The sequence below is a fragment of the Nanorana parkeri genome, unplaced genomic scaffold, assembly GCF_000935625.1.
Source record: "Nanorana parkeri isolate BGI_ZX_2015 unplaced genomic scaffold, ASM93562v1 scaffold1284, whole genome shotgun sequence".
NCBI classification, from domain to species: domain Eukaryota; kingdom Metazoa; phylum Chordata; class Amphibia; order Anura; family Dicroglossidae; genus Nanorana; species Nanorana parkeri.
Window position 1 is genome coordinate 470,830 of NW_017307552.1, and position 19,982 is coordinate 490,811.

Below are 19,982 nucleotides of genomic sequence, written 5' to 3' on the forward strand. Positions count from 1 at the left end.
CGATGGGGGTAAACTTTTTTTAATCCCCCCCCCCCCCCATTTTATTTTGTACATTGGGGACAATTCAAAATGGATACTGCTAGCCACCAAACCCCATAGTGTTACACCTGTCGCACTTCCTGTCTTATAGTATTATACCTGTCACACTTTGTCTTATCTCCAGAACAGGAAGCAATCTCCCCAATGCAACATAAATGGCAAAAAATAAACTGACAGCAGTTGCAACCTTCACTTACTCCATCCAAAAATAAAAAGTTTGGCCTATACTCTAGGAAACTTTTTTTATTGTTTTTAATATTGGATAGATTGGGGAAGGGTGACCAAGTTTTATTGCGATCTGTGTCACCTCCAATCTTCCAATGGGGGCACGTGGAATTTCTCTCCCTCTGGGAGATTTATTTTAACTTCCTGTTGCATCTCTGGGATAGGGAACAAAGGAAATGTGATGTAACCCACCCAAAAAAACTACCCTAAACTATGCAAATTTAAGTTGAAAATGTTCTGGCTCTACATACATCAAATGGCCTCACGCCTCAATTATATCTAAGGCCAGAAAAAAAAAAAAAAGCATGCTGATCAGGAGTTCTGATTCCACTTGCCACATACTTCTTCCTCTCGGTCAAGCGGTTAACATTTTCAGAAGCAAGTTACCTATGGCAGCCTCCGTGCTTCTCACAGGAGATTTCCTCCATAGGGCAGCCTGTATTAGTCAGCAGCTCTGCAGTCTACCTATATGTAGACTCACCCCCAGCAGCATTCAAGTATAAGCAATTGTGAACTCGATGTACCGACTGAGCCTACTACGCAGTTCTGTACCCACCAGGCCCAATCCTCACCTCTGTAGCCCCTGTGTGCGCCCGCTCCGCGTCCCTTGGATCGCCTGTTAGCTCTGGCCCGCAGCTCTCTGATGACGTCACGGATGTACCACCCACCCCGGAAGCCTTGGCAGAGTCTCCGCCCACCGTGCTTGGGCCACAGTTACACAACGAGCCTGGCAGCCCGTGCGACGAGATGCTGTGCAGGGCGACGATCAGGAGCCTGCTGGCGGTGGGGGAATGCGGGAGAGTTCCGGCCGCCAGGGCCAGCCGTGCGGAGAGTACAGGTATTTGGACTAGGTCTCAGCCTGGAGGCATGGCAAGTCCTGGCGCAGTATGGGCTGGCAAAGAGTCATTCCAGTACAATGACAGCTAGGCTCTCCAGGGACAGTGTAGGGAAGGTTGACCCTGGTGGCCATCCTTGTCTGCACTTTACATTCAGTGCTCTCATCTGTTCCAGTTCTGTTGTCTGTTCACAATATTTACCAAAGAACTTCACCTTACAGCCTGGGAAGTATTCATGTTTAGTGTTTACTCTACACTGGAAGGGTTGCCCCCTCCCCTGGAATATTTTTTCCTTATGCTTGTTCAAGTGATAACTTACATTTTATATTTGCCTCAAACTTTGTCCCAGCAACAACAGTCACCACAACAGGACGTGAGCGTAAATCCCCCCATCCCCAAGACAGCCAGGCAGCTGGCATTTTCAGGAACAGATCCGCAATAAATATCAGCCTTTGTGTTTCTCTCTGCACACATTTCTGTTAACACTTTGTCAGTAAACAAGCAGATGAATGTAAAGCCGTCAGCACTGGGTGTCACCGGGAACATTACATAACTGAATGTGTCTTGCTCTGTATATTCAATGGAGTTATTTTGTTTTTCAGCAGACTGGCGTGACAGAAGGCATGCAAAGGAGTCAGAGCTCAGACCACTGTATATGGACGTTCAAGCAACAACGCCAATGGTGGGTTATATTATACGCCTTTCCGCTAAAGTCACCCGAGGGATTGTTACAGGGAACCCTTATGCTTTCATACTTGCTGTGAATATTGTGTTTCATGTTATATATTATGTTTCATCTGGCAGTGAAGGTAAGCAAATGCTGCCCTGTGCCGAAGGAGGGTCTGCCTGCTATGATCACATGTTTGGCCACATTATGAAAGAACTGCTGAAAAACAGCAGTGAACCAATCAATTGAGCAGGAATGACAATTATGGAGTTGTGCTGTTGCAATGATTTCATCTTAAAGGACACAAAGTAAACTTTTGATAACTGAAAGGCAATTTTGAATAACATTACATTCCAAAATGACTTGTGTAGCGATTATGTTTTATTTGAGGTTGAGTGCTGACTTTATTTAGAAAGCAGTAGGTCCCCCTACACTCCTTACAGGGTCTCCGGCCCAAAACACAATGATGGTGCTCGTAGTGACAATCACGGATGGCGCCGTGCACAGCAAACAATGGAAGACAGGAATCACCAGCGCTCAATAGAAAATGTTTTTTTAACAGTGCTGGTGATTCCTGTCTTCCATTGTTTGCTGACTTTATTTATTTATTTTAGTTAGGGATAGAGCAGCAAAGAGAACCTCTTAAAGGAGAACTATGGGGTTAAGGCTTTTCCCCGTAGTTCTCCTTAGGGTAACGGGAGGACACAAACTAACGTCCTCCCATCACCCTAAGCTCAGTATACCGCGAGCTACAGCTACAGCTCGCAGTATACTGAGACACCGCAGCTGAAGCGGATCCCGACCTGAAGCGGATCCCGTGAGTGACAGCTGGCTCTGCCTATCTGGAGGCAGAGTCCCCGTCCAATCCGCCAGTCAGCCCCTCCCCTGCCTTGGCAGAGAGCTGTGACAGGATCGAGAGGTGAGCGAACGCCGGTATGTGTTCGCTCACCTCCCGATCTACTGAGCCGACCTGTGACAGTCTCACAGGTCGGCTAGAACTGTGAGGTGAGTGAAAAGCACTCGCCTCATAGTTCTCCTTTTAAAGCTTTTTTTTCTGTCTTTGGCCCCATCAGTAAGATTCCATTGCACTTCCTGTCACCAAAAGCAACACAGGATGTGGAAATACCTTTTGACAGTTGTCACCAGAGCAAGTGTCTCCATTGTAAGACCAGCTGTTTCAGTGGCAACTGTAACATTTTGGATTTCCCTTCACTTTTTGTCCCAGTGACAGTGCTACAGGACAAATAGTTAGGGTAGAGCTCCCCAAGGGTGACACAGACAGCAGGATAAACTTCACAAGGGTTCTAGCCCATCCACAGTCTATCCAAAACTAGAAATAAAAGTTTGGTTTGGAGTTCTATCTTAATGTATTTTATGCTCTCATCTCATGACATGCTGTCATCTGATTTTGGATGGTATTGGATCAGTACATCTGGATTTAAATGTATATATTTTTTTCTTTGTACCATCTTTATTTTTAGGATCCCAGGGTGTTAGACCGTATGTTGCCTTACTTGGTGAATTACTATGGGAACCCTCATTCAAGAACCCATGCATACGGCTGGGAGAGCGAGAAAGCAATGGAGAAAGCCCGAGAGGTAACCTCAATTAAGGGGTTGATAAAGGGCGGCTGTGCCAATAATAAAAACATTCTATAGGTTTGTGAAAGAGGTGCTAGATATTCATGCTTTCAGAATCCCACATAGGTCAGTGATTCTCTTCTTTAGAGTATTCAGTGCTCTTAGTAGGGCTTCTCCTACCAAAAACTGGTAGAGGAAGTCTCAAATGAAAGCAATTCAAGAAAAGACGGGCGACATTGCTACTGGTAAGGTCCAGTAAGGTATTTTATTCAAAGAACAACAAATATTAACCCTTGCAGTGGGGCTACCCCCACATTGCAAGGGTTAAAGTAGTATTAATGTCTGGGAATTTTTTACCTTAATGCATTTTTCTACCCCAGTCCCCTACACACTTACCTGTCAGCTGCACTCGTCCCCGCCGCCGGTCTGAAGAGATCCTCCGTTCCCCGAACTTCCGGGTTGCGGGGGGAGGGTACTGATGGCAGAGGAGCCATAGGCTCCTTCTGCCATCAATCAAAGAGGGAAGGGGCGTGGCCTGCCACAGGGCTGTGTGTGTCTATGGACGCACACAGCCACTGCGAGGACGAGCGCGCATGGGTGCCTCCATTAGAACAATGGTGGCACCCGTGCTGTGGGAAGTGCACTGCGGGGAGCCACTAGAAAATGAGGAAGTAGGCACTTTTAAGGAATAAAAGAAACAGTCTCCAGCAAAAGAGGGTCTCCTTTAACTACCTCCCGGCCAGCTGTTGTGTATACACGGCCGGCCGGGAGCTTCTTGGATGTAATAGGAAACAAATTTAAAGTTTCCCCCCAAAAAAATTTTAAGTTACGCATAAAAAATATTTTTATTTTTTTTAAAGTCCCCACCCCTACATACACGCATGTAAACATGCGTCAGGTGTGCATACCTGCAAAAACGACAATTGCGCCCATTACGCCGCTCATGTTACATATCTCCGCGAACGTCGCAGTGAGAGCAATAATTCTAGGGCCATCAATCACTGATAACACTAAACTGATGAGCTGTAAAAGCTTTTAAAGCGTCGCCTATGGCCAATTTTGGGTATGCTAGTTTTTTGCGATTTCGCCAGTGCGCGCAATTTTTAAGCTTCACATGTTTGGTGTCTATTTACCCGACGTGACCCCGTCTTTTATATTTTACCAAAAAAACTGGTTAATATTAGTTGTTTTATAACATAATGTAAAAAAAAACTTTTTTTTTTTCAAAATTTTCAGTAATTTCTCCCGAATATACTAAAAAAAAGTGGTGATTAAATACCACCAAAAGAAAGCTCTATCTGTCCCCAACAAATGGTATAAAATTCATTTCAGTACAGCGTTGCATGACGGAATAAACGTCAGTCAAAGTACAGCAGCGCTGAATACTGAAAAATGGCCTGGACAGGAAGGGGGTGAAACACCTGGTCTTCAAACGGTTAAAGGAGAAATAAAAAATAAAAAAGTTAGGCTTTAATATCACTTTAAGTGCTTATTTTGGTCTAGGGTCTAAAATAAAGAAGATATACTGACCTGATCCGCGGTCCCGCAGCGGTGACCGCTCAGCTCTCTCTTGTACCTCGGATATCTGCCTTTCTTTGCAGTTGCTCCGGCGCCGCTCAGATCACGTAAAGGCTCTTCAGATTCATGGCCACTCTAAATCCTTTTTTTTGTATTTACTTGGTTCAAGCTGGACTGCTATTGCTGCATCCACAGTTGACAATCTATTTTGGGTTCCTGGGACACTCTCCAAGGACAAGTTAAACTTTGCTGCGACCTTGCCTTTCTTTTTTCCTTTCATTTAAATGTGTTTGAAGTTTAAACACTTTACTGATGCGAGAGCCTAGATTGTGGAATATGATAGCAGGGGTTTATGTCCTTCTGCATTATTTGATGTGGTTGTCTGAAAAGAGTTTCTTTTTTTCTTATGCAGCAAGTGGCTAACCTGATTGGAGCAGATCCAAGAGAGATAGTTTTCACAAGCGGGGCCACCGAATCAAACAATATTGCTTTAAAGGTAAGCTGGAAATTTCATTACTAGTTCTTTTATGTAAGCCAGTTTTTTTTTCCATCGCACTGGGAAACAACTTGCGTCCAACGGCAGTCATCTGTCCCTAATTGCAGTGACAACTGTATTATTTTTAATTTCCCATCACTTGCTCTTCCCTTTCCAGTTGTCACCATAAAGGTGCCCATACACTGCACGATTATCGTACGATAATCGTATGCGATCGGTTTTTCGTAAGATAATCGAGCATTGTGAACGGAGACGTGCAACCGTTTCTACTGTACGGTCGCACGTCTTCTGTCGAACCAGCATGTTCGAAAACCAGCCGGGAATCGTACGATTCTCGGCTGGTTAGAACGGTGCTCGGAAGATAAATGCTGAACGGGCCGGTGTGCGCACGCGCACACTGCCCGTTCAGCATTGCGGTCATCGGAAGCCCGCCCCTCAGGGGGGCGGGCTTGCGATGATCGAGAGTGCGATCTGCCTGTCCAAGATAGGCAGATCGTACGTTTTTTTAATCCCTTTACAACCATCGCAAGACTAAAGTCTTGCGATGGTTGTAGAGCGTATGGCCACCTTAACAAATAGAGAGAGTGAACCTGCTTTAAGGTAGCCATACACCTTGCGATTATCTTTCGATTTCTTTCGTGCCCTCACCGAACCGTCGTTCCTTTTCTGCTCGAATACCCCATCATGTGGATTTCAATTATCGTTCGTTAGCAGTACTCACTGACCCAATTTCGTCGATCGACAGAAGGGATTTTCATTTGCGCATGTGCAGTGTTCATGTTGCCACTAATCCATCGATTTTTTTTTTTTTTTTGTACGATTCGAAAAAAGTTTTATAGCCTGACCGATCGAGGAAACTCGGCCAGTTGTACAGTAATTGTGATTGTTCACTTCCCATCAACTGATGGATTATCGTACGAAAACCCGATCTCATTCGATTTCCCAACGATAATAGCAAGGTGTATAGGCACCTTTACACAGTCAGTGTGATTGGCCATTACTTATGATCTCTACCTTACCCTTATATAGAATAAAGGTGTCCTGGAGGTTGTAGGGGGTAACAGCACACCCAGTCCAGGATCTAGAAACACTTTTGAGAGTGGAGACAGAATATATGACTGACTATATGGCTCAGTGTTGGTGACAAAAAAATAAAGGTAATGAAAGAGAGGGTACAACTCCCCAGAGGAGACAGAGCGCAATGAAAACCTGGTGCGAATATGCACTTAGGGTTTCCTGCAGCAGGAACCTAACAAATTCCTGCAGCAGGAACCTAACAAATTCCTGCAGCAGGAACCTAACAAATTCCTGCAGCAGGAACCTAACACATTCCTGCGGTCGGAATTCCAAACATGCCGTTTACAATCGGCCGTCTCCACTCGTTCAAGTTAATGACCGGTTGACATCAGCCAGATATGATCGCTGCAGTCCGTCAGCACTCCACATGTAATCGTATGTGATATGGTTACACATGGTTAGGATCGATCACTATCCCTGGATGTACGATTAATGATGCGTCACATTCTATATTGTACTCACTGCATTAGGATGAAAGTCAGGTGACTAGCATTTTCAGGCCTCTTTGTTAGAGGATTCATCAAGAAAGCCAGGCAGCCAGCATTTTTAGAAGGTAGTCTGCAATGGCAGACCATGACAGGTTTACATACACACTGGGTGTTTTTTTTAAATGAGCTTCTTCTGTTTCTGATATTGTCGCTCTTTTTTTCTGGTATGAAGGGAGTGGGCAGATTCTACAAGTCCCGCAAGAAACACATCATCACCACTCAGACTGAACATAAGTGCGTCTTGGATTCATGCCGCTCATTAGAAGCAGAAGGGTTTCAGGTCACTTACCTTCCTGTTAAAAAGAACGGCCTAGTGGACTTAAAGGTGACCGTTGCATTTGTTGCTCACTTTTTTATTGTTGTGACCACACAGCAAATATTTTTCTCGATTTTTTTCTTTTTAACATATAAGCACGTTTATTTTTTGGTCTAGGTTCTGGAAGAGGCCATCCGACCAGACACAAGCCTGGTATCCATTATGGCTGTGAACAATGAGATTGGAGTGAATCAGCCTATAGCAGACATAGGTATGTAGTCAATGTTGTTGTTGTTTTGTTACTAAAATGTTCTTTAGTTTGCCAGCTCCCTGCTGCCCAACACAAATAGCTTTAAAAGTTTTTCGTAAACAAACCATTCGCCCCTGTGACTAGCCCTGGAAGACACCAGTAGGATCAGAACTGGGAGCTCATAATTCCACGTGTACACTCTTGCAATGGCCTAGAATGCATTTTGTTTACAAATGGCCTTTTAAAGCCATTTGTGTTGGGGATGTCAGGGGGCTGGCAAAAAAAGCAAACCTTACGTTTGCCATGGAAGGTCTGCTTTAAAGCTAAACTCCAAACCGCTAAATGCACAGATGGAATACAAATATTGGAGCCGTTTTACTTGTCAAGAGATTTGTATGCCAGTCTATCCTGTCCTAAGATATTACACAGCTCTTCCACACAGTTCTGCCTGCGATGGGAGGGGATCTAATCTTTCTCTGTTGCACTTTCACTTTCATTAACAGATCTCCTCCTCCCATCCTGTGAGTGGACAGTGAAAGGAGAAGCAGCAGACTGATGAGCTCATCTCTCTATCACTCTGCTCTCTCATCCTATTGTCATACTCCTTGCACTGCAGCCCACCTGATTGGCTCCTTGTGCTGCTTCTCCCTGCTCATCGTTGAGCTCTCCTGTACAGGGGTTGCAAGAGCCCAAGCCAAATTCAGGTACTTGCACTGCTTGAGTTAAAAAAAATACATTTAATGATGTATTAAAGGGTTTTTTAAACCCTCACCTTTTTTTGCATACAGCTACTGCTAGCAAGCAGTAGCTATATGCAAAAAGTAAAAAAAAAAAAACCCCGCTTTTAACAGCGGTCTAAATTTACCTGTGTCTTCCCCGCTCGCTCCCGTCCGAAAATGTGAACATTCTCGGGCGGCCGCAAAGCATTTTGGGGCAGGCGCATGCGCAGTTCACATTTTCGGCCGGGACGCGAGGAGAGACGCAAGGTAAGTCTATGGATGCGTGCACCCGCATGAGGACACCGTGGGACAGGAAGTACCAGCAAGCCCAGAGGAGTCAGCGCTGGATCGGAGACTTGCCGCAGCGCTGGAGGGTAGGCTGAAAACTACAGCAAAGAAGAAGATCGGATTAAGAGACATCATTTAAGGTAAGTGCTTTAATTAACGTTTGGGTGAGGGGAAAAAAAAATTGCCTTTATTGTCACTTTAATGATTACACCACTGCTTTAATTTGTCCCTTGTATATCTGCCTGGAGTTCAGCTTTAGTAAACCATGAAAAGAGGAAGAGGGTATCTTAGTATGTGTATAAGCTCCGCCTCTAGCAGAGCATTCCTAAATCTGTGGAGAAGGGTCCCACCACTCTTTCTGTAAATACTACACTCGATATTTGGGCCTTTTGTCAAGGACCTCGCAGTCGAACAGGCAGCCCCAAGGTGCCCTGCTTAGTTGTATGACGTAACTGGTCTCAAGATATTTGAACTTCCCTGCAAGAGGGAGGTGGAAGAGAATAAAATAACAGTCATCCAGTGTCAGCACTTACCCTTGAACCTTTATAACGATAAAACATCTTGCAGTAAATGTGTAGCTAACTTTTTTTTTTGTTAGACTTCTATAAGGTAGAAAGGCTTTGGAACCCATAAGGTCTTAATTGCTGTCTGTGTTGCCACTGGGTAGGTTAACTTGAGTGTGTATGGTGCATTGACATCCATTGCATTACGTAGAGTTTTTTTGAGGGGGGTGTTTGTTTTTTTTGTTCTACCCTTTGCTGACATGCGTTAGCAGTTCACACCAGTCCGTTGCACTGAAAAAATTTAGAGCCTGCTCTACTTTTTTTTTTTTTTTGCCAGCAGAGGGCAATGCAACACATTGCACCCATTCACACTCATTCATCTGGTGTGAAAAGGGCCTAAAGGGTGTGTTACTTATCCTGGCTGTTATGTGGGTCTGGAGTGCTTAGATCAGATGAATCCTTAAGTATTCACTCCCCCAGGCTTCAACACATCACAGCAGCCTTGGGGAAGGAGGGGGCACAGTCTCCTTCTAAGCTCCTGACTCCTTTAGTCAGTCTAAAGCAGGGATGGCCAAACTGCGGCTCTCCAGCTGTGGTGGAACTACGAATCCCATGAGGCTTTGCAAGATTCTCACAGCCACAGACATGACTCCCGGAGAGAGATGCTTCATGGGATTTGTAGTTTCACCACAGCTGGAGGTCCGGAGTTTGGCCATCCCTGGTCTAAAGGAAATTAAATTTCGCCTGCTGCTCTTAGACCTAAGCCTGCCATTACCCTAGGGTGGGGCTGGACAAACAAAACCTTGACTCCCCTAGCTACATTAAACAACGTGGATTGGGGGTAATCTCCCCTGATGGCTGATCCCTGATGCCCTTTGGATGCAGGTGTCGTTCAGCTGAGAATTTTTGGATTTGGCTCCTTCAACAAAATTTGATTGAAAAACAGGGTGCCAACAGGGCCACGCATGTCTCTAAATGTGAGCAGTGTGTGGCCAGCTTGAGGTCATCCTAAGAAAATTAGCCAAAATTTTTTATTTTTTCCACTTGGAAGATTTTTTTGTTTTTACAAAGTGGTCCTTCAATGGGCGAAATTAAAGGTGGCAAAAAAAAGAAACCTGTCAGTGGACCTCAGCTTTTCCTTATCTTGGTATTCACATGCTATTGTTCAGTAGAGAAAGGCTGAAAAATGTTTCCACTTTGAGCTCAACTTTTTTTTTTTCTTTGTTCTGTTTACAGGTCATATCTGCAGTTCCAAAAAGGTCTTCTTTCACACAGATGCGGCACAGGCAGCTGGCAAGATTCCACTGAATGTGAACCAAATGAAGATTGATCTAATGAGCATAAGCGGGCATAAACTCTACGGCCCAAAAGGTAAACTGTTCTGTTTTTATTTTATTTTTTTCAGTTATTATATAAAAGTTACTTGAATAATTGCAGTTCTTTATTTGTTAATATGTCATTACATGTAATTTTACATCAAAGAAATGCAAGTACCTGCTTGGCTTGGCAATCCCAAGCTAATCTTGAAATCCCAGTACAGCAGCGCTCAGACTGGCAGAGGGATAAGTGGCAGAAGGAGCCAATCAGTTGTGCTGCAGTACTCATGTTCTAACAAGCAACATGCTGATAGGAGAAGAGTGACAGAGCTATGAGATTATAAGTGCTGCTTCCTATTTTACTATCCAGATAAAAATTTTGCTTTAAGTAACTGTAGATTCTGTATATTAATCATGTCAAACATGGGGAAAGTAACTGTAAACAAAGACATTGCTCTCAGCATTAAGCTATAACACACTTCTGGCCTTAACATCCGCTACTTGCCTCCTTTCTTTTTTTTTTAGGCGTAGGAGCAATTTATGTTCGTCGACGGCCTAGAGTACGAGTGGAGGCCATGATGAGCGGAGGAGGTCAGGAGCGGGGCCTCAGATCTGGTACAGTTCCAACTCCGCTTACTGTGGGGTTTGGGGCAGCCTGTGAGGTATCTCAGCAGGAGTTAGAGGTAAATGGTCTGCTTTATATGGTGAATTGGGATTGCAGATCTCTTCTTTTGCAGGGTGGTAATTAGTCTCCAACTCATATTAAGTTAAGCAAACCTGTCCGATTTTTCTAATAATGCAGATTTATTTTGGTATGCTATAGGACAGGTGTCTGCACTATGCACTGAGCTCAGAATGGCTGCCTACATATGTATGCAGCTACTTTTGTGCTGATGCCTTCTCTATGCTGTTTAATGAGTGCTCTAAACAGTGTGTGTGTGTGTGTGTGGCCTTTTTATAGTGGTTAGTGACGTTTTATGGGAAGCATGCCCCATGCTGGAGATATCTCCATGAATTTCCCCTCTTTGAGAGCCAGCAGCCGATATGGTGTGTGGCTGCAGGCTCTCAATCCCAGCTGTCACTAACAGTTGGTGCCTCCATTGATGCTCAGGACATGATTTTGTAGCTTTGGCATAGTTATCAAATGAAGGCTTTGAAAAAATAAAAGCTGCATATGAACACTGCCATCTTCAAGCTAGAGCTGCAGCTAACGATTATTTAGAAAATTGATTAGTTAGCCGATTATTAAGTTCGGTTAATCGGATAAATAATAAAATACATTTAAAAAATGGCTCCAGTGATGGACTACTAGTTTGTATTGAGATTGTAGTCCATCACAAAAGCAAGCTTGGAGCGGTGGAAGTAAAAAAAGAAAATTACACAGCAATGAATGCAGAATGGCATCGGCTATAGAGGACTACAAATCCCAGCAATAGTACATTATACAGCGCAATGCAGAATACCACCACTATAGAGGAATACAACAAATCCCAGCAATAGTACATTATAGCTGGCAGTATTCTGCATTGTGCTGTATAATATACTATTGCTGGGTGTTGTAGTCCTCTATAGCTAGTGGTATTCTGCATTGCACCACTGTATAATGTATTATTCCTTGATTTGTAGTCCTCTATACAGCGCAATGCAGAAAACCACCAGCTATAGAGGAATACAACATATCCCAGCTATACATTTATACATACAGTGTATAATGTATTGCTGGGATTTGTATTCCTCCATAGCTGATGGTATATTGCTCTATATAATATACAGTACAGCACAATGTACCATCCGCTATAAAGGAATACAAATCCCAGCAATACATTATAGAGCACCATGTGTGGGAAAGTGCAGGCTTACCTGAGCAGTCTTCCAGCAACTTGCTTCTGAGATCGGGCCTGTCTATCGGCGGCTGTCATCCACCCACACCTGCTCCTCCTTACTTCTTCTCCCCGCGTCCCTGTGCCGATCGTGGATTTGGGCGGACGGTAAGGGTGAGGCGGGGAGGAGGTGCGGCGTGTGGATGCGGGTGTGGCAGCGGCGAGCGTGAGGTGGGGAGGAGGTGCAGCGATTAAAAAAAGTTTTCAACTTTTTCAATAATCGATTATGTCGATTAGTTGTTGCAGCCCTACTTCAAGCTGCTGCGCCACCAGTTTATTAATGTAATGATCCAGTATTGCAAGAATAATGCATTCATTTTAAAAATGTGTTGTCTGAATATAATAAGAAAAAACAGCAGGATTTTTATTAAAACTTTGTAGCAACTAAATGCCTCTTATCATTAATAGGTATGGAAATTCCTCATAATGGTATTATACATTTTGTTGTCAAGATAACTGGTGTAAACTAACACCACTAAATTTAGCTTGGGTGTCTAGTCTTTTATGACCTCTGGCCACAAAAAGGTTAAAGCTGACTAATCCCATATTACCTTTTTTCTGTGATAGGCATTTAATCTAAAATATCTTGCTGAAACTGAGTATTGTATTTTTAGAAAGAGTTCAGCAGCCCTGACTTATAAATCTACCAAAGGGGCACATTCACACCATGGTATGCATAATGTGTGCGTGTTGTGACAGGATGATGCAATGTCGCGTCCCAGTCTTTACTTTTTCCCAAATGTCACAAAATGACACTACATCCAACTCTATGCACTACAGTGTGGTGTGTTAGCATGCATTTTTGTGTGTTGTATAGAAAAGCAGACATGCTCCAATTTTATGCAACGCACACCAACACACATGCATGGGGTGAACAAGGCACATGGGAAACAATTGTCTTCTCATTGTCCTTGTGCTGTGCCTGTGTTGATCAATGTGGATCATCGGAGCTGGTGTGAACGAGCCCTAAGTTAGCATAGGTTCGGTATACATAAGTTACATTGTATTATGTAACAGCCATAGTCATAATAGATTTATTTGCTGCCCTTATTCGTGCTTTGTGATGCTCAGTGCATGAATGTTTTATGTTTTTCTCTTTACTTTCAGTACGACCACAAGAGAATCAGCTACCTGGCAGATCGTTTGATCAAGACTATAATGTGTAATATTCCTGACGTTGTGTTGAACGGAGACCCTGAGCACCGATACCCAGGTATTAAATCAGTACTTATATACTGTCAGTCATATGCTCATCAGCATATTGCCTGAAGACAATAATGTTTCGTCATTCTTTCTCGCCTATATTAATAGATACTTTAGAGAAAATGTTAGCTTCTTTTATTATAGTTGGACAAATCAAGCAAGTTTGCAGACAAAGTTTTGCCCCTTCTCCTGCTGTCCTTTTTGAGAGCTGTGCTGGGGAGATTAAAGTAACACTAAACTCAGCAGCTGTAGATCCTCAAATCATCTCTGAATTCATTCTAACACTGTCCTTCCTTCTGGCTACTTTTGTTCCCCATGGTCCCTGTGTGTGTTGGACTCCCGTGATGGACTACAATCTCACATTTAGTTTACTAATTTGAATTGAGATTGTAGTTCATCACAGGTGCAAGCTTGGAGTGTTGGCTACACACACAGGGACCATGGGGAACAAAAGTAGTCACCCTACAGAAGAAAGGACAGTATCACCACCAATTCAGAGATGATTTGAGCATCTACAGCCGAGTGATACACAAATAAGATACATTTATGTTAATAGTTCAGGTACTTGAATGCATTGTTATAAGTTTTAACTCTGAGTTTAGTGACACTTAAAGCTTTGCTTCACCCTTTAACAGATCAAAAGTGCGTGTGTAAGTGTGGAAGAATCTCTGTATAAATTATGCCCTATGTTTCATTTTTAAATGATCCCTTTTGATTTTGGATTTGGAACAATTTACAATTTTATCTATAATTTATGATTACACATTTTCTGATGACAAAAGCATTTTTCCAAGTAAAGCTGTCTTAAAGGCAAACTCTGGGCAGTATTAAAATCAATAAATATATCCTTCATCTAGCTGATGAAGGATCTAATGCTAGATTTTTCTAGGTGAGAAGATAAAACAGAGCATTACATACTTAATCCAGGATCCCACAATATTTCTCATCACCGTTGTGATAACAGGTTCCCCAAATCCATTTTTCCAGTCTTGTTGCCGATGTCATCACAGAAACATTGTCCAATGTTGGCCCTGCATTGTACATGATGACATTGGAGTGCCCACCCCTTTTCAGCACTCGAGAAGAGGACAGGCCTGCTGCTAATGCGGGTTTAGGTGAGTAATACCCTTATCTCGTCTCCTAGAGAAAAAATAATTGATCCTTTTTCAGCTGGAAAATCAATAAAAATCTAAATTTGTGTGTGTTTTTTTTGGGTTTTTTGTTTTTTTTTTACCGTTTGGAAATCAGCTTCAAATGGGAAGTGCCAACTGTGGTGTAAGACGTTTAAATGCAAAAAGTATGCATATACCTTCCTTGATCCTGCTGGGAGTCTTCAGACCACCAGAAAGTCCCGTAGGCGTAGTTTGATTTGGCACCCTACCTACATCCCTCATTGCAGTGTGTGAGGTTTACCTGAGCTGTGGAGAGTTGGGCATTTTGCAGGGGGTCATGCTGGGATGGGAAAATGAAAAGAAGGGCTGAAATGCTTACATTTTCTGGAGAAAATGGGGATCCAGGATTGCTTCAGTGCTGACCACATGCATAAAGCCTTGTCAACTTGGTCAGTAGATTACTATGGAATGACTAAGAGGACGAGACTTCAGAATGGTTGATCCTCACATTTAGCTGAGATCGTGTGACCCAAGCCTATTCCCATAGCAAGGAGGCCAACACTAAAGGGAACCTGAAGTAGCATATATAGATGAAAATAATTTCAGTCTTTCTGCTTTAGTTTATTTATGCATATCGGCTAACTTGGTAAAGTAACGTTAATGCTGTTATCAACATTAAGATATCGGACTCAAATTTGCTGGGAGGATCTGTGTATTCCATGTAACTTTGCTATGTAGATTTATACCAGTGCTCTTAAAATTTATACCAATCTGCAACCAGCATATGCTTTGAAATGTGGTTTGCATGTAAGTTGTTTTTTTTGTCATTTTATTATTTTCCTGTTATTCTTTTTGGCACTTTATATTTTTTTGGTTTGATGTATTTGTATATTTAATGCTATGTGCTAAATTCATACTTACATTTCTATATCTGATTAGACTTCAGTTTAAATGATGTGCAGTGATAAGCTCTGTATAGTGTATGGAAGTCTGACCTTCATACTATTTTCCAGGCTGTATAAACCTTTCATTCGCCTATGTGGAAGGGGAGAGTTTATTGATGGCATTGAAAGATGTAGCGCTCTCTTCTGGAAGGTATGATAGTACAAAACCTGCTTTTATATTCTACCTGATTTATTACATCTTAAGTTCTTTTTGCATTTAAAGTAGTACTAAAGGCCAGGCATTCTTTACCTTAATGCATTATCTGCATTAGGGTAAAAAACACCCAGTACCTTTTTTCTGTCCCTCGTCTCCTACCCCACCCCCCTTACTTAGCTTACTTTTTTTTGGGTGGAGGTTTATCTTTAAACCTTTACTACCCATCCAAAGGATTACCAGTCTTTAGTGTTACTGTGCACTGTGCCATGAAGCACAGGGAGGGAGACTCTGAGGTACCCAATTAGTTAGAACTCTTAGGGTTGCAAGACACTATAGCAATAATTTAGCAGTGTTGGAGTGACTACGAAAAGGTTTGAAAGTTTTGGAAATCCTCATTGTGGCTCGTTTTTCCAATATGTTGGAGAACGTCAGAGGAAAGTCCAAGGGCCTGTTCTCTCCTTTTTTTTTTTCCACAGAAAATGGCCAGTTGAGGCAACTGCCTCAGGCAGCACTCATGGAGGCACATTGAGGAGGGGGTGGCACTGGGGCTGGAGTGTCCATACTGGACATTCCATCTTCCATGCAGCTCAGTAAAGATGAACCTGATAAAAATCAGTTTCAGCATTACCGAAGTCCCTGCCTGGCCACTGCGACTGTCACACAGGTAGGCTCTGAGGATCCTCATCATTTACCTGACTGCCTTTTTGGATCGATTTTCAGGTGGTGTTTTAGAGGCCGGTTCACGTGTAGGAGGCGATACTGCTGCCTCCTGAATGTTTTTAGGATTTTACATAGAAATAAATGCCGCAGTTATGGGGCATCTCCATTGACTTCAGTGGATGCATTTGGCAAGTGGCAGCACCTGCCAGATGCAGCATGGCTTGAAACAATTTGCTGCAAGGCGCCGTGGCTGCCATCTGTATACCACTCTGAATGGACAACCATGTAAAATTGTAGGTGGGTGGACACGGATGGTAAAAATGTGTGTCCATATATATCTATATATAGATCTATATAGTTATATATAAATCTATATATAGATATATACACTCGTATATATGCATGTGCAGTAGATGTACATACAATGTATTGACTTTGTGCAGCAATATTCTTGCAACAAAGTAAAAAGCTATTATGATCTACATCAAGAAATATTTATCTGGGGAATTATAACCACAGAATCCAGGGGTAACCTACTTCCTTGTACCAGATTGTTGTAGGCTAGGTAGATTTATATTTGTTCCTTGTTTTGGTTTTTAAATTAACATTGAAATTGTGAAACTTGCACATGAGATTAAAACATTCTTTGGACTTGCACTTAAACCCTTCTCTTTGTTCATCTCTAGCGCGTGCACGTCAGCATCACTTGAGCCATCTTATGTCTTGAGAGCTATAGGAGCCGACGAGGATCTGGCTCACTCCTCTATCAGGTTGGTTCTAAGAGTTGGTATTCTTGTAGATGTATATTTTAGAGCAAGAGTTTTAAAGGATCAGTGCACTTTAAAATAAAGTGCACTTATCTTTTTGACCACTTTAAGGTGATTCAATTGATCCTATCCTCCCCCTGCACAGATGCATACTTTCTGAGTACAGATGGGCCCAGCCTCTGTTGTTTATTTACATCCTGTGGTGAACATTTCCCTCTCCTGGCCACACTTATGCAGTAAATCCCCATTCCCTTCTGTGGGGCTCGTCTACCGCTGTCTACTGGCTTGGAGACGGCCCCATAGAAGGCAATAGGGATGTACTGCGCAGGCATGGCCAGGAAAAGTAAACTTTCACCAATGGATGTAAACAAACAAAGGAGGCTGTACTCGTCGGAACTCGGAAAGTATGCATCTGTCCAAGGAAAGGTAGGGATCATGAGGTTATCTTAGGGGGGACAAACGGATAAGTGCTCTTGTCCTTTACTGCAACACTGTAGCATTTATTTATACAGGATATATCTCTCTCTCCTCTTCTCTCTCCTCTTCTCTCTCCTCTTCTCTCTCCTCTTCTCTCTCCATCATCCCTCTCTCCTCTTCTCTCTCTCCATCATCCCTCTCTCCTCTTCTCTCTCCATCATCCCTCTCTCCTCTTCTTTCTCCATCATCCCTCTCTCCTCTTCTCTCTCCATCATCCCTCTCCCCTCTCTATTCTCTTTCTTTCTCTTCTCTCTCACTCATGTTTGATTAGAGTGTAAGATTTATGTGTATCTTTTGCCATTTAGGTTTGGTATTGGACGATTCACAACACAGGAAGAAGTTGACTTTACTGTTAAAAAATGCATACAGGAGGTGAAACGGCTCAGAGAAATGAGGTATACCAAACCGTGAGAGAAACATGGCCTTTTCTTACATTTCTATAAATGGAGTAGGGGTAGAGTGTGCCAGTAGGCAGATACCATACGTTTATCATCCTAATAACTAGTAACACACTTGTTTGAAAGTGTATCTAAAACTATTTTATTTTGTTTTGTATAGAGTGTTTGTTTTTTATTACTGCTTACTGTATGTACTCTGTTAAAGAGATTTTCTCTCTGTACTTGCCCTGGTGACCACTGTCACCATGACTGTATGTGGGTGAAAATCAAAAATTTGGATTTGTTGCCAAAACAGGAATTTGGGGGGAATCTTGCAGTAGGAACAGTTATTTCTATGATAATTGTGTAGGAGGACATTTCCCTCAAATTGGAAAGATTTTCTCTCATTTTCTGTTGTCTTCACAACATTCTCCTCAATGAGACACGGGTGTAAAAGGAAAACCAAAAAATCTAAAATTGAAAAAGAAACATTTTAGACGTGCTTTCCAGCATTCTAAGTGATGACGCTGAGGGTCCACCAACAAACTGGTGCATTGAAAAGTAGAGGAAAGCTCCTACTGAAGGGGGAGTTAGGATCAGGGTAAGAAAAATTTGTACCGTAGGCAAAAACAAGCTTTTCATCCATGTAGTCTGGAGGATGCCCCCACTGCAAAGGTTGTTTTTTAAATCTCCCTAGAGTTCAACTTTAGGTTTGATACATTTTCATTATGTAATAATAGCATCCTTTTTAATAATGTTGTTTGTGTTTTTGCAGCCCACTGTGGGAAATGGTGCAAGATGGGATTGATCTGAAGAGCATCCAATGGAGCCAACACTGACAGCCCGAGTACCAAAGACAGAACATGTGAACACGTTCTGTTCATTAGTCTATTGGCTTCTGTTACATAATGGGATACTTCTATAGCTGCCATCGCCCCTGATAGCTGAGGGGTCTGTCAAACTCTTGTGTATTCTTGTCCCCATTTAAATTGCAAGCACTAATAGTCAAAGGAGCAACCTGGGCTGGTTTCTTCTGCTGCAGCATTCATGCACAATCACTTTAGACACTGCTGACTTTTACATAAAAAGGTATCATTATTCCTGGCTATTTATGAGAAACATTGTTCATTGCTGAAAGGCAAAGAGATGTCCTCCTTTATTATGGATTTGTTTGGAGTTTAATATGGATTATTCACAATGCTGTTCGTCCCATCGGTAGCGCTCTCACTTCCTGTCACTGGTCCTGGTGGAAAGGAAGTAATGACATGAAAAGATAATTTTTGTTGGTCACTACTGACATTGTGCTCCAGCAATTATTGATAGCTCCTGACTCTCAGAATGGGGATGAGAAGATGTGATAAAGTGTTGATTGGGCCAATGAGCTAAAATAAGGATTTCTTTATAGTAGTTGGGATTATAGAACAAGAATAGAGTAGAAATCTTTCAAATGGGACACCTGTTGCAGTGACAACTGTCTAAGGGGGATTTACACTCACTTTGGAGAGTTTTACTTTCACATCCTGTTATGTCTGTTACAGGATAAAAAGGGAAATCACAGGACATAAACGCAAAGAAATTCTGGATGTCTTTTCTACACTATCCAAAACTCAAATGAAAAAATTGCTTTTGGTGGACTTTAAATAGTTTCAGTAGTCTTTAAATTCAAACTACAGCCAAACCATTTGTTTAGAGAAAAGTGGAGAAGGGTTGAACCTCTGTTTTTATTGTGGTGTCCTGTTTATGGGGATTCCACTTATTTTCTGTTGCCACCAAGACAAGAAATTAGGAAAAATATTCCTAATGGGGTCACTGCAATAGAAAACAAAACCTCTGAGTTTTAATTGCTGTCCATGTCCACAGTCTGGAGAATGTACCAATGACGAGAGATGAAAAGGAATCTCCGAAACGGGGGACACGGACACTTCTCATGACATCTGTGTTTCCCAGCAGCCCTGGGAGTTCAGTATTGCAGTGAACACAAATGTTCAATAAAATCTTAATTGGTGTGTGCAAGATGAGGGAGAGAGTCTTATGTCAGGTAAAGAGGCCCTTTGGATGGTGCAGATAATTACCAGTGCCTAATGTTATGGGAGTCATCTATTAGAATAAGCCCACAAGGGGAGTGGGCTTATCTACTTTCTCTACTT

At 42.5% G+C, this 19,982-nt stretch overlaps 2 protein-coding genes across 3 annotated transcripts in view; one reads left to right on the forward strand and one right to left on the reverse strand.

The window, feature by feature from the left end:
- The window catches only part of ROMO1 (reactive oxygen species modulator 1), a 3,735-nt gene extending 2,868 nt beyond the window's left edge, over positions 1–867 (reverse strand). The window contains exon 1 of the mRNA XM_018569086.1: positions 837–867. The gene's annotated coding sequence lies outside the window, so the exon portion shown is untranslated. The remainder of the gene's footprint in view (positions 1–836) is intronic.
- Positions 868–958: 91 nt separating this feature from the next.
- NFS1 (NFS1, cysteine desulfurase) lies at positions 959–18,896 on the forward strand. 2 transcript variants are annotated; one of them, XM_018569084.1, is made up of 13 exons: positions 959–1,102; positions 1,703–1,782; positions 3,249–3,365; positions 5,278–5,361; positions 7,099–7,251; positions 7,360–7,453; positions 10,179–10,313; positions 10,784–10,941; positions 13,246–13,351; positions 15,467–15,548; positions 16,901–16,984; positions 17,764–17,853; positions 18,611–18,896. In XM_018569084.1, exons 1-13 carry the CDS (start codon positions 1,012–1,014, stop codon positions 18,672–18,674), a joined length of 1,338 nt encoding a protein of 445 aa, XP_018424586.1. In that variant the 5' UTR covers positions 959–1,011; the 3' UTR covers positions 18,675–18,896. The 2 variants fall into 2 exon arrangements, with proteins under 2 accessions (XP_018424586.1, XP_018424587.1); XM_018569085.1 differs by having other exon boundaries at positions 1,706–1,782.
- Positions 18,897–19,982: the final 1,086 nt, after the last annotated feature.

Excerpts from the sequence above, each read along its gene's own strand:
- NFS1 (XM_018569084.1), top strand. The coding sequence starts at position 1,012 with ATGCTGTGCAGGGCGACGATCAGGAGCCTGCTGGCGGTGGGGGAATGC. Across the intron at positions 1,783-3,248 it reads TTCAAGCAACAACGCCAATG|GATCCCAGGGTGTTAGACCG; the intron begins GTGGGTTATATT and ends CTTTATTTTTAG. Across the intron at positions 15,549-16,900 it reads GTAGCGCTCTCTTCTGGAAG|CGCGTGCACGTCAGCATCAC; the intron begins GTATGATAGTAC and ends GTTCATCTCTAG.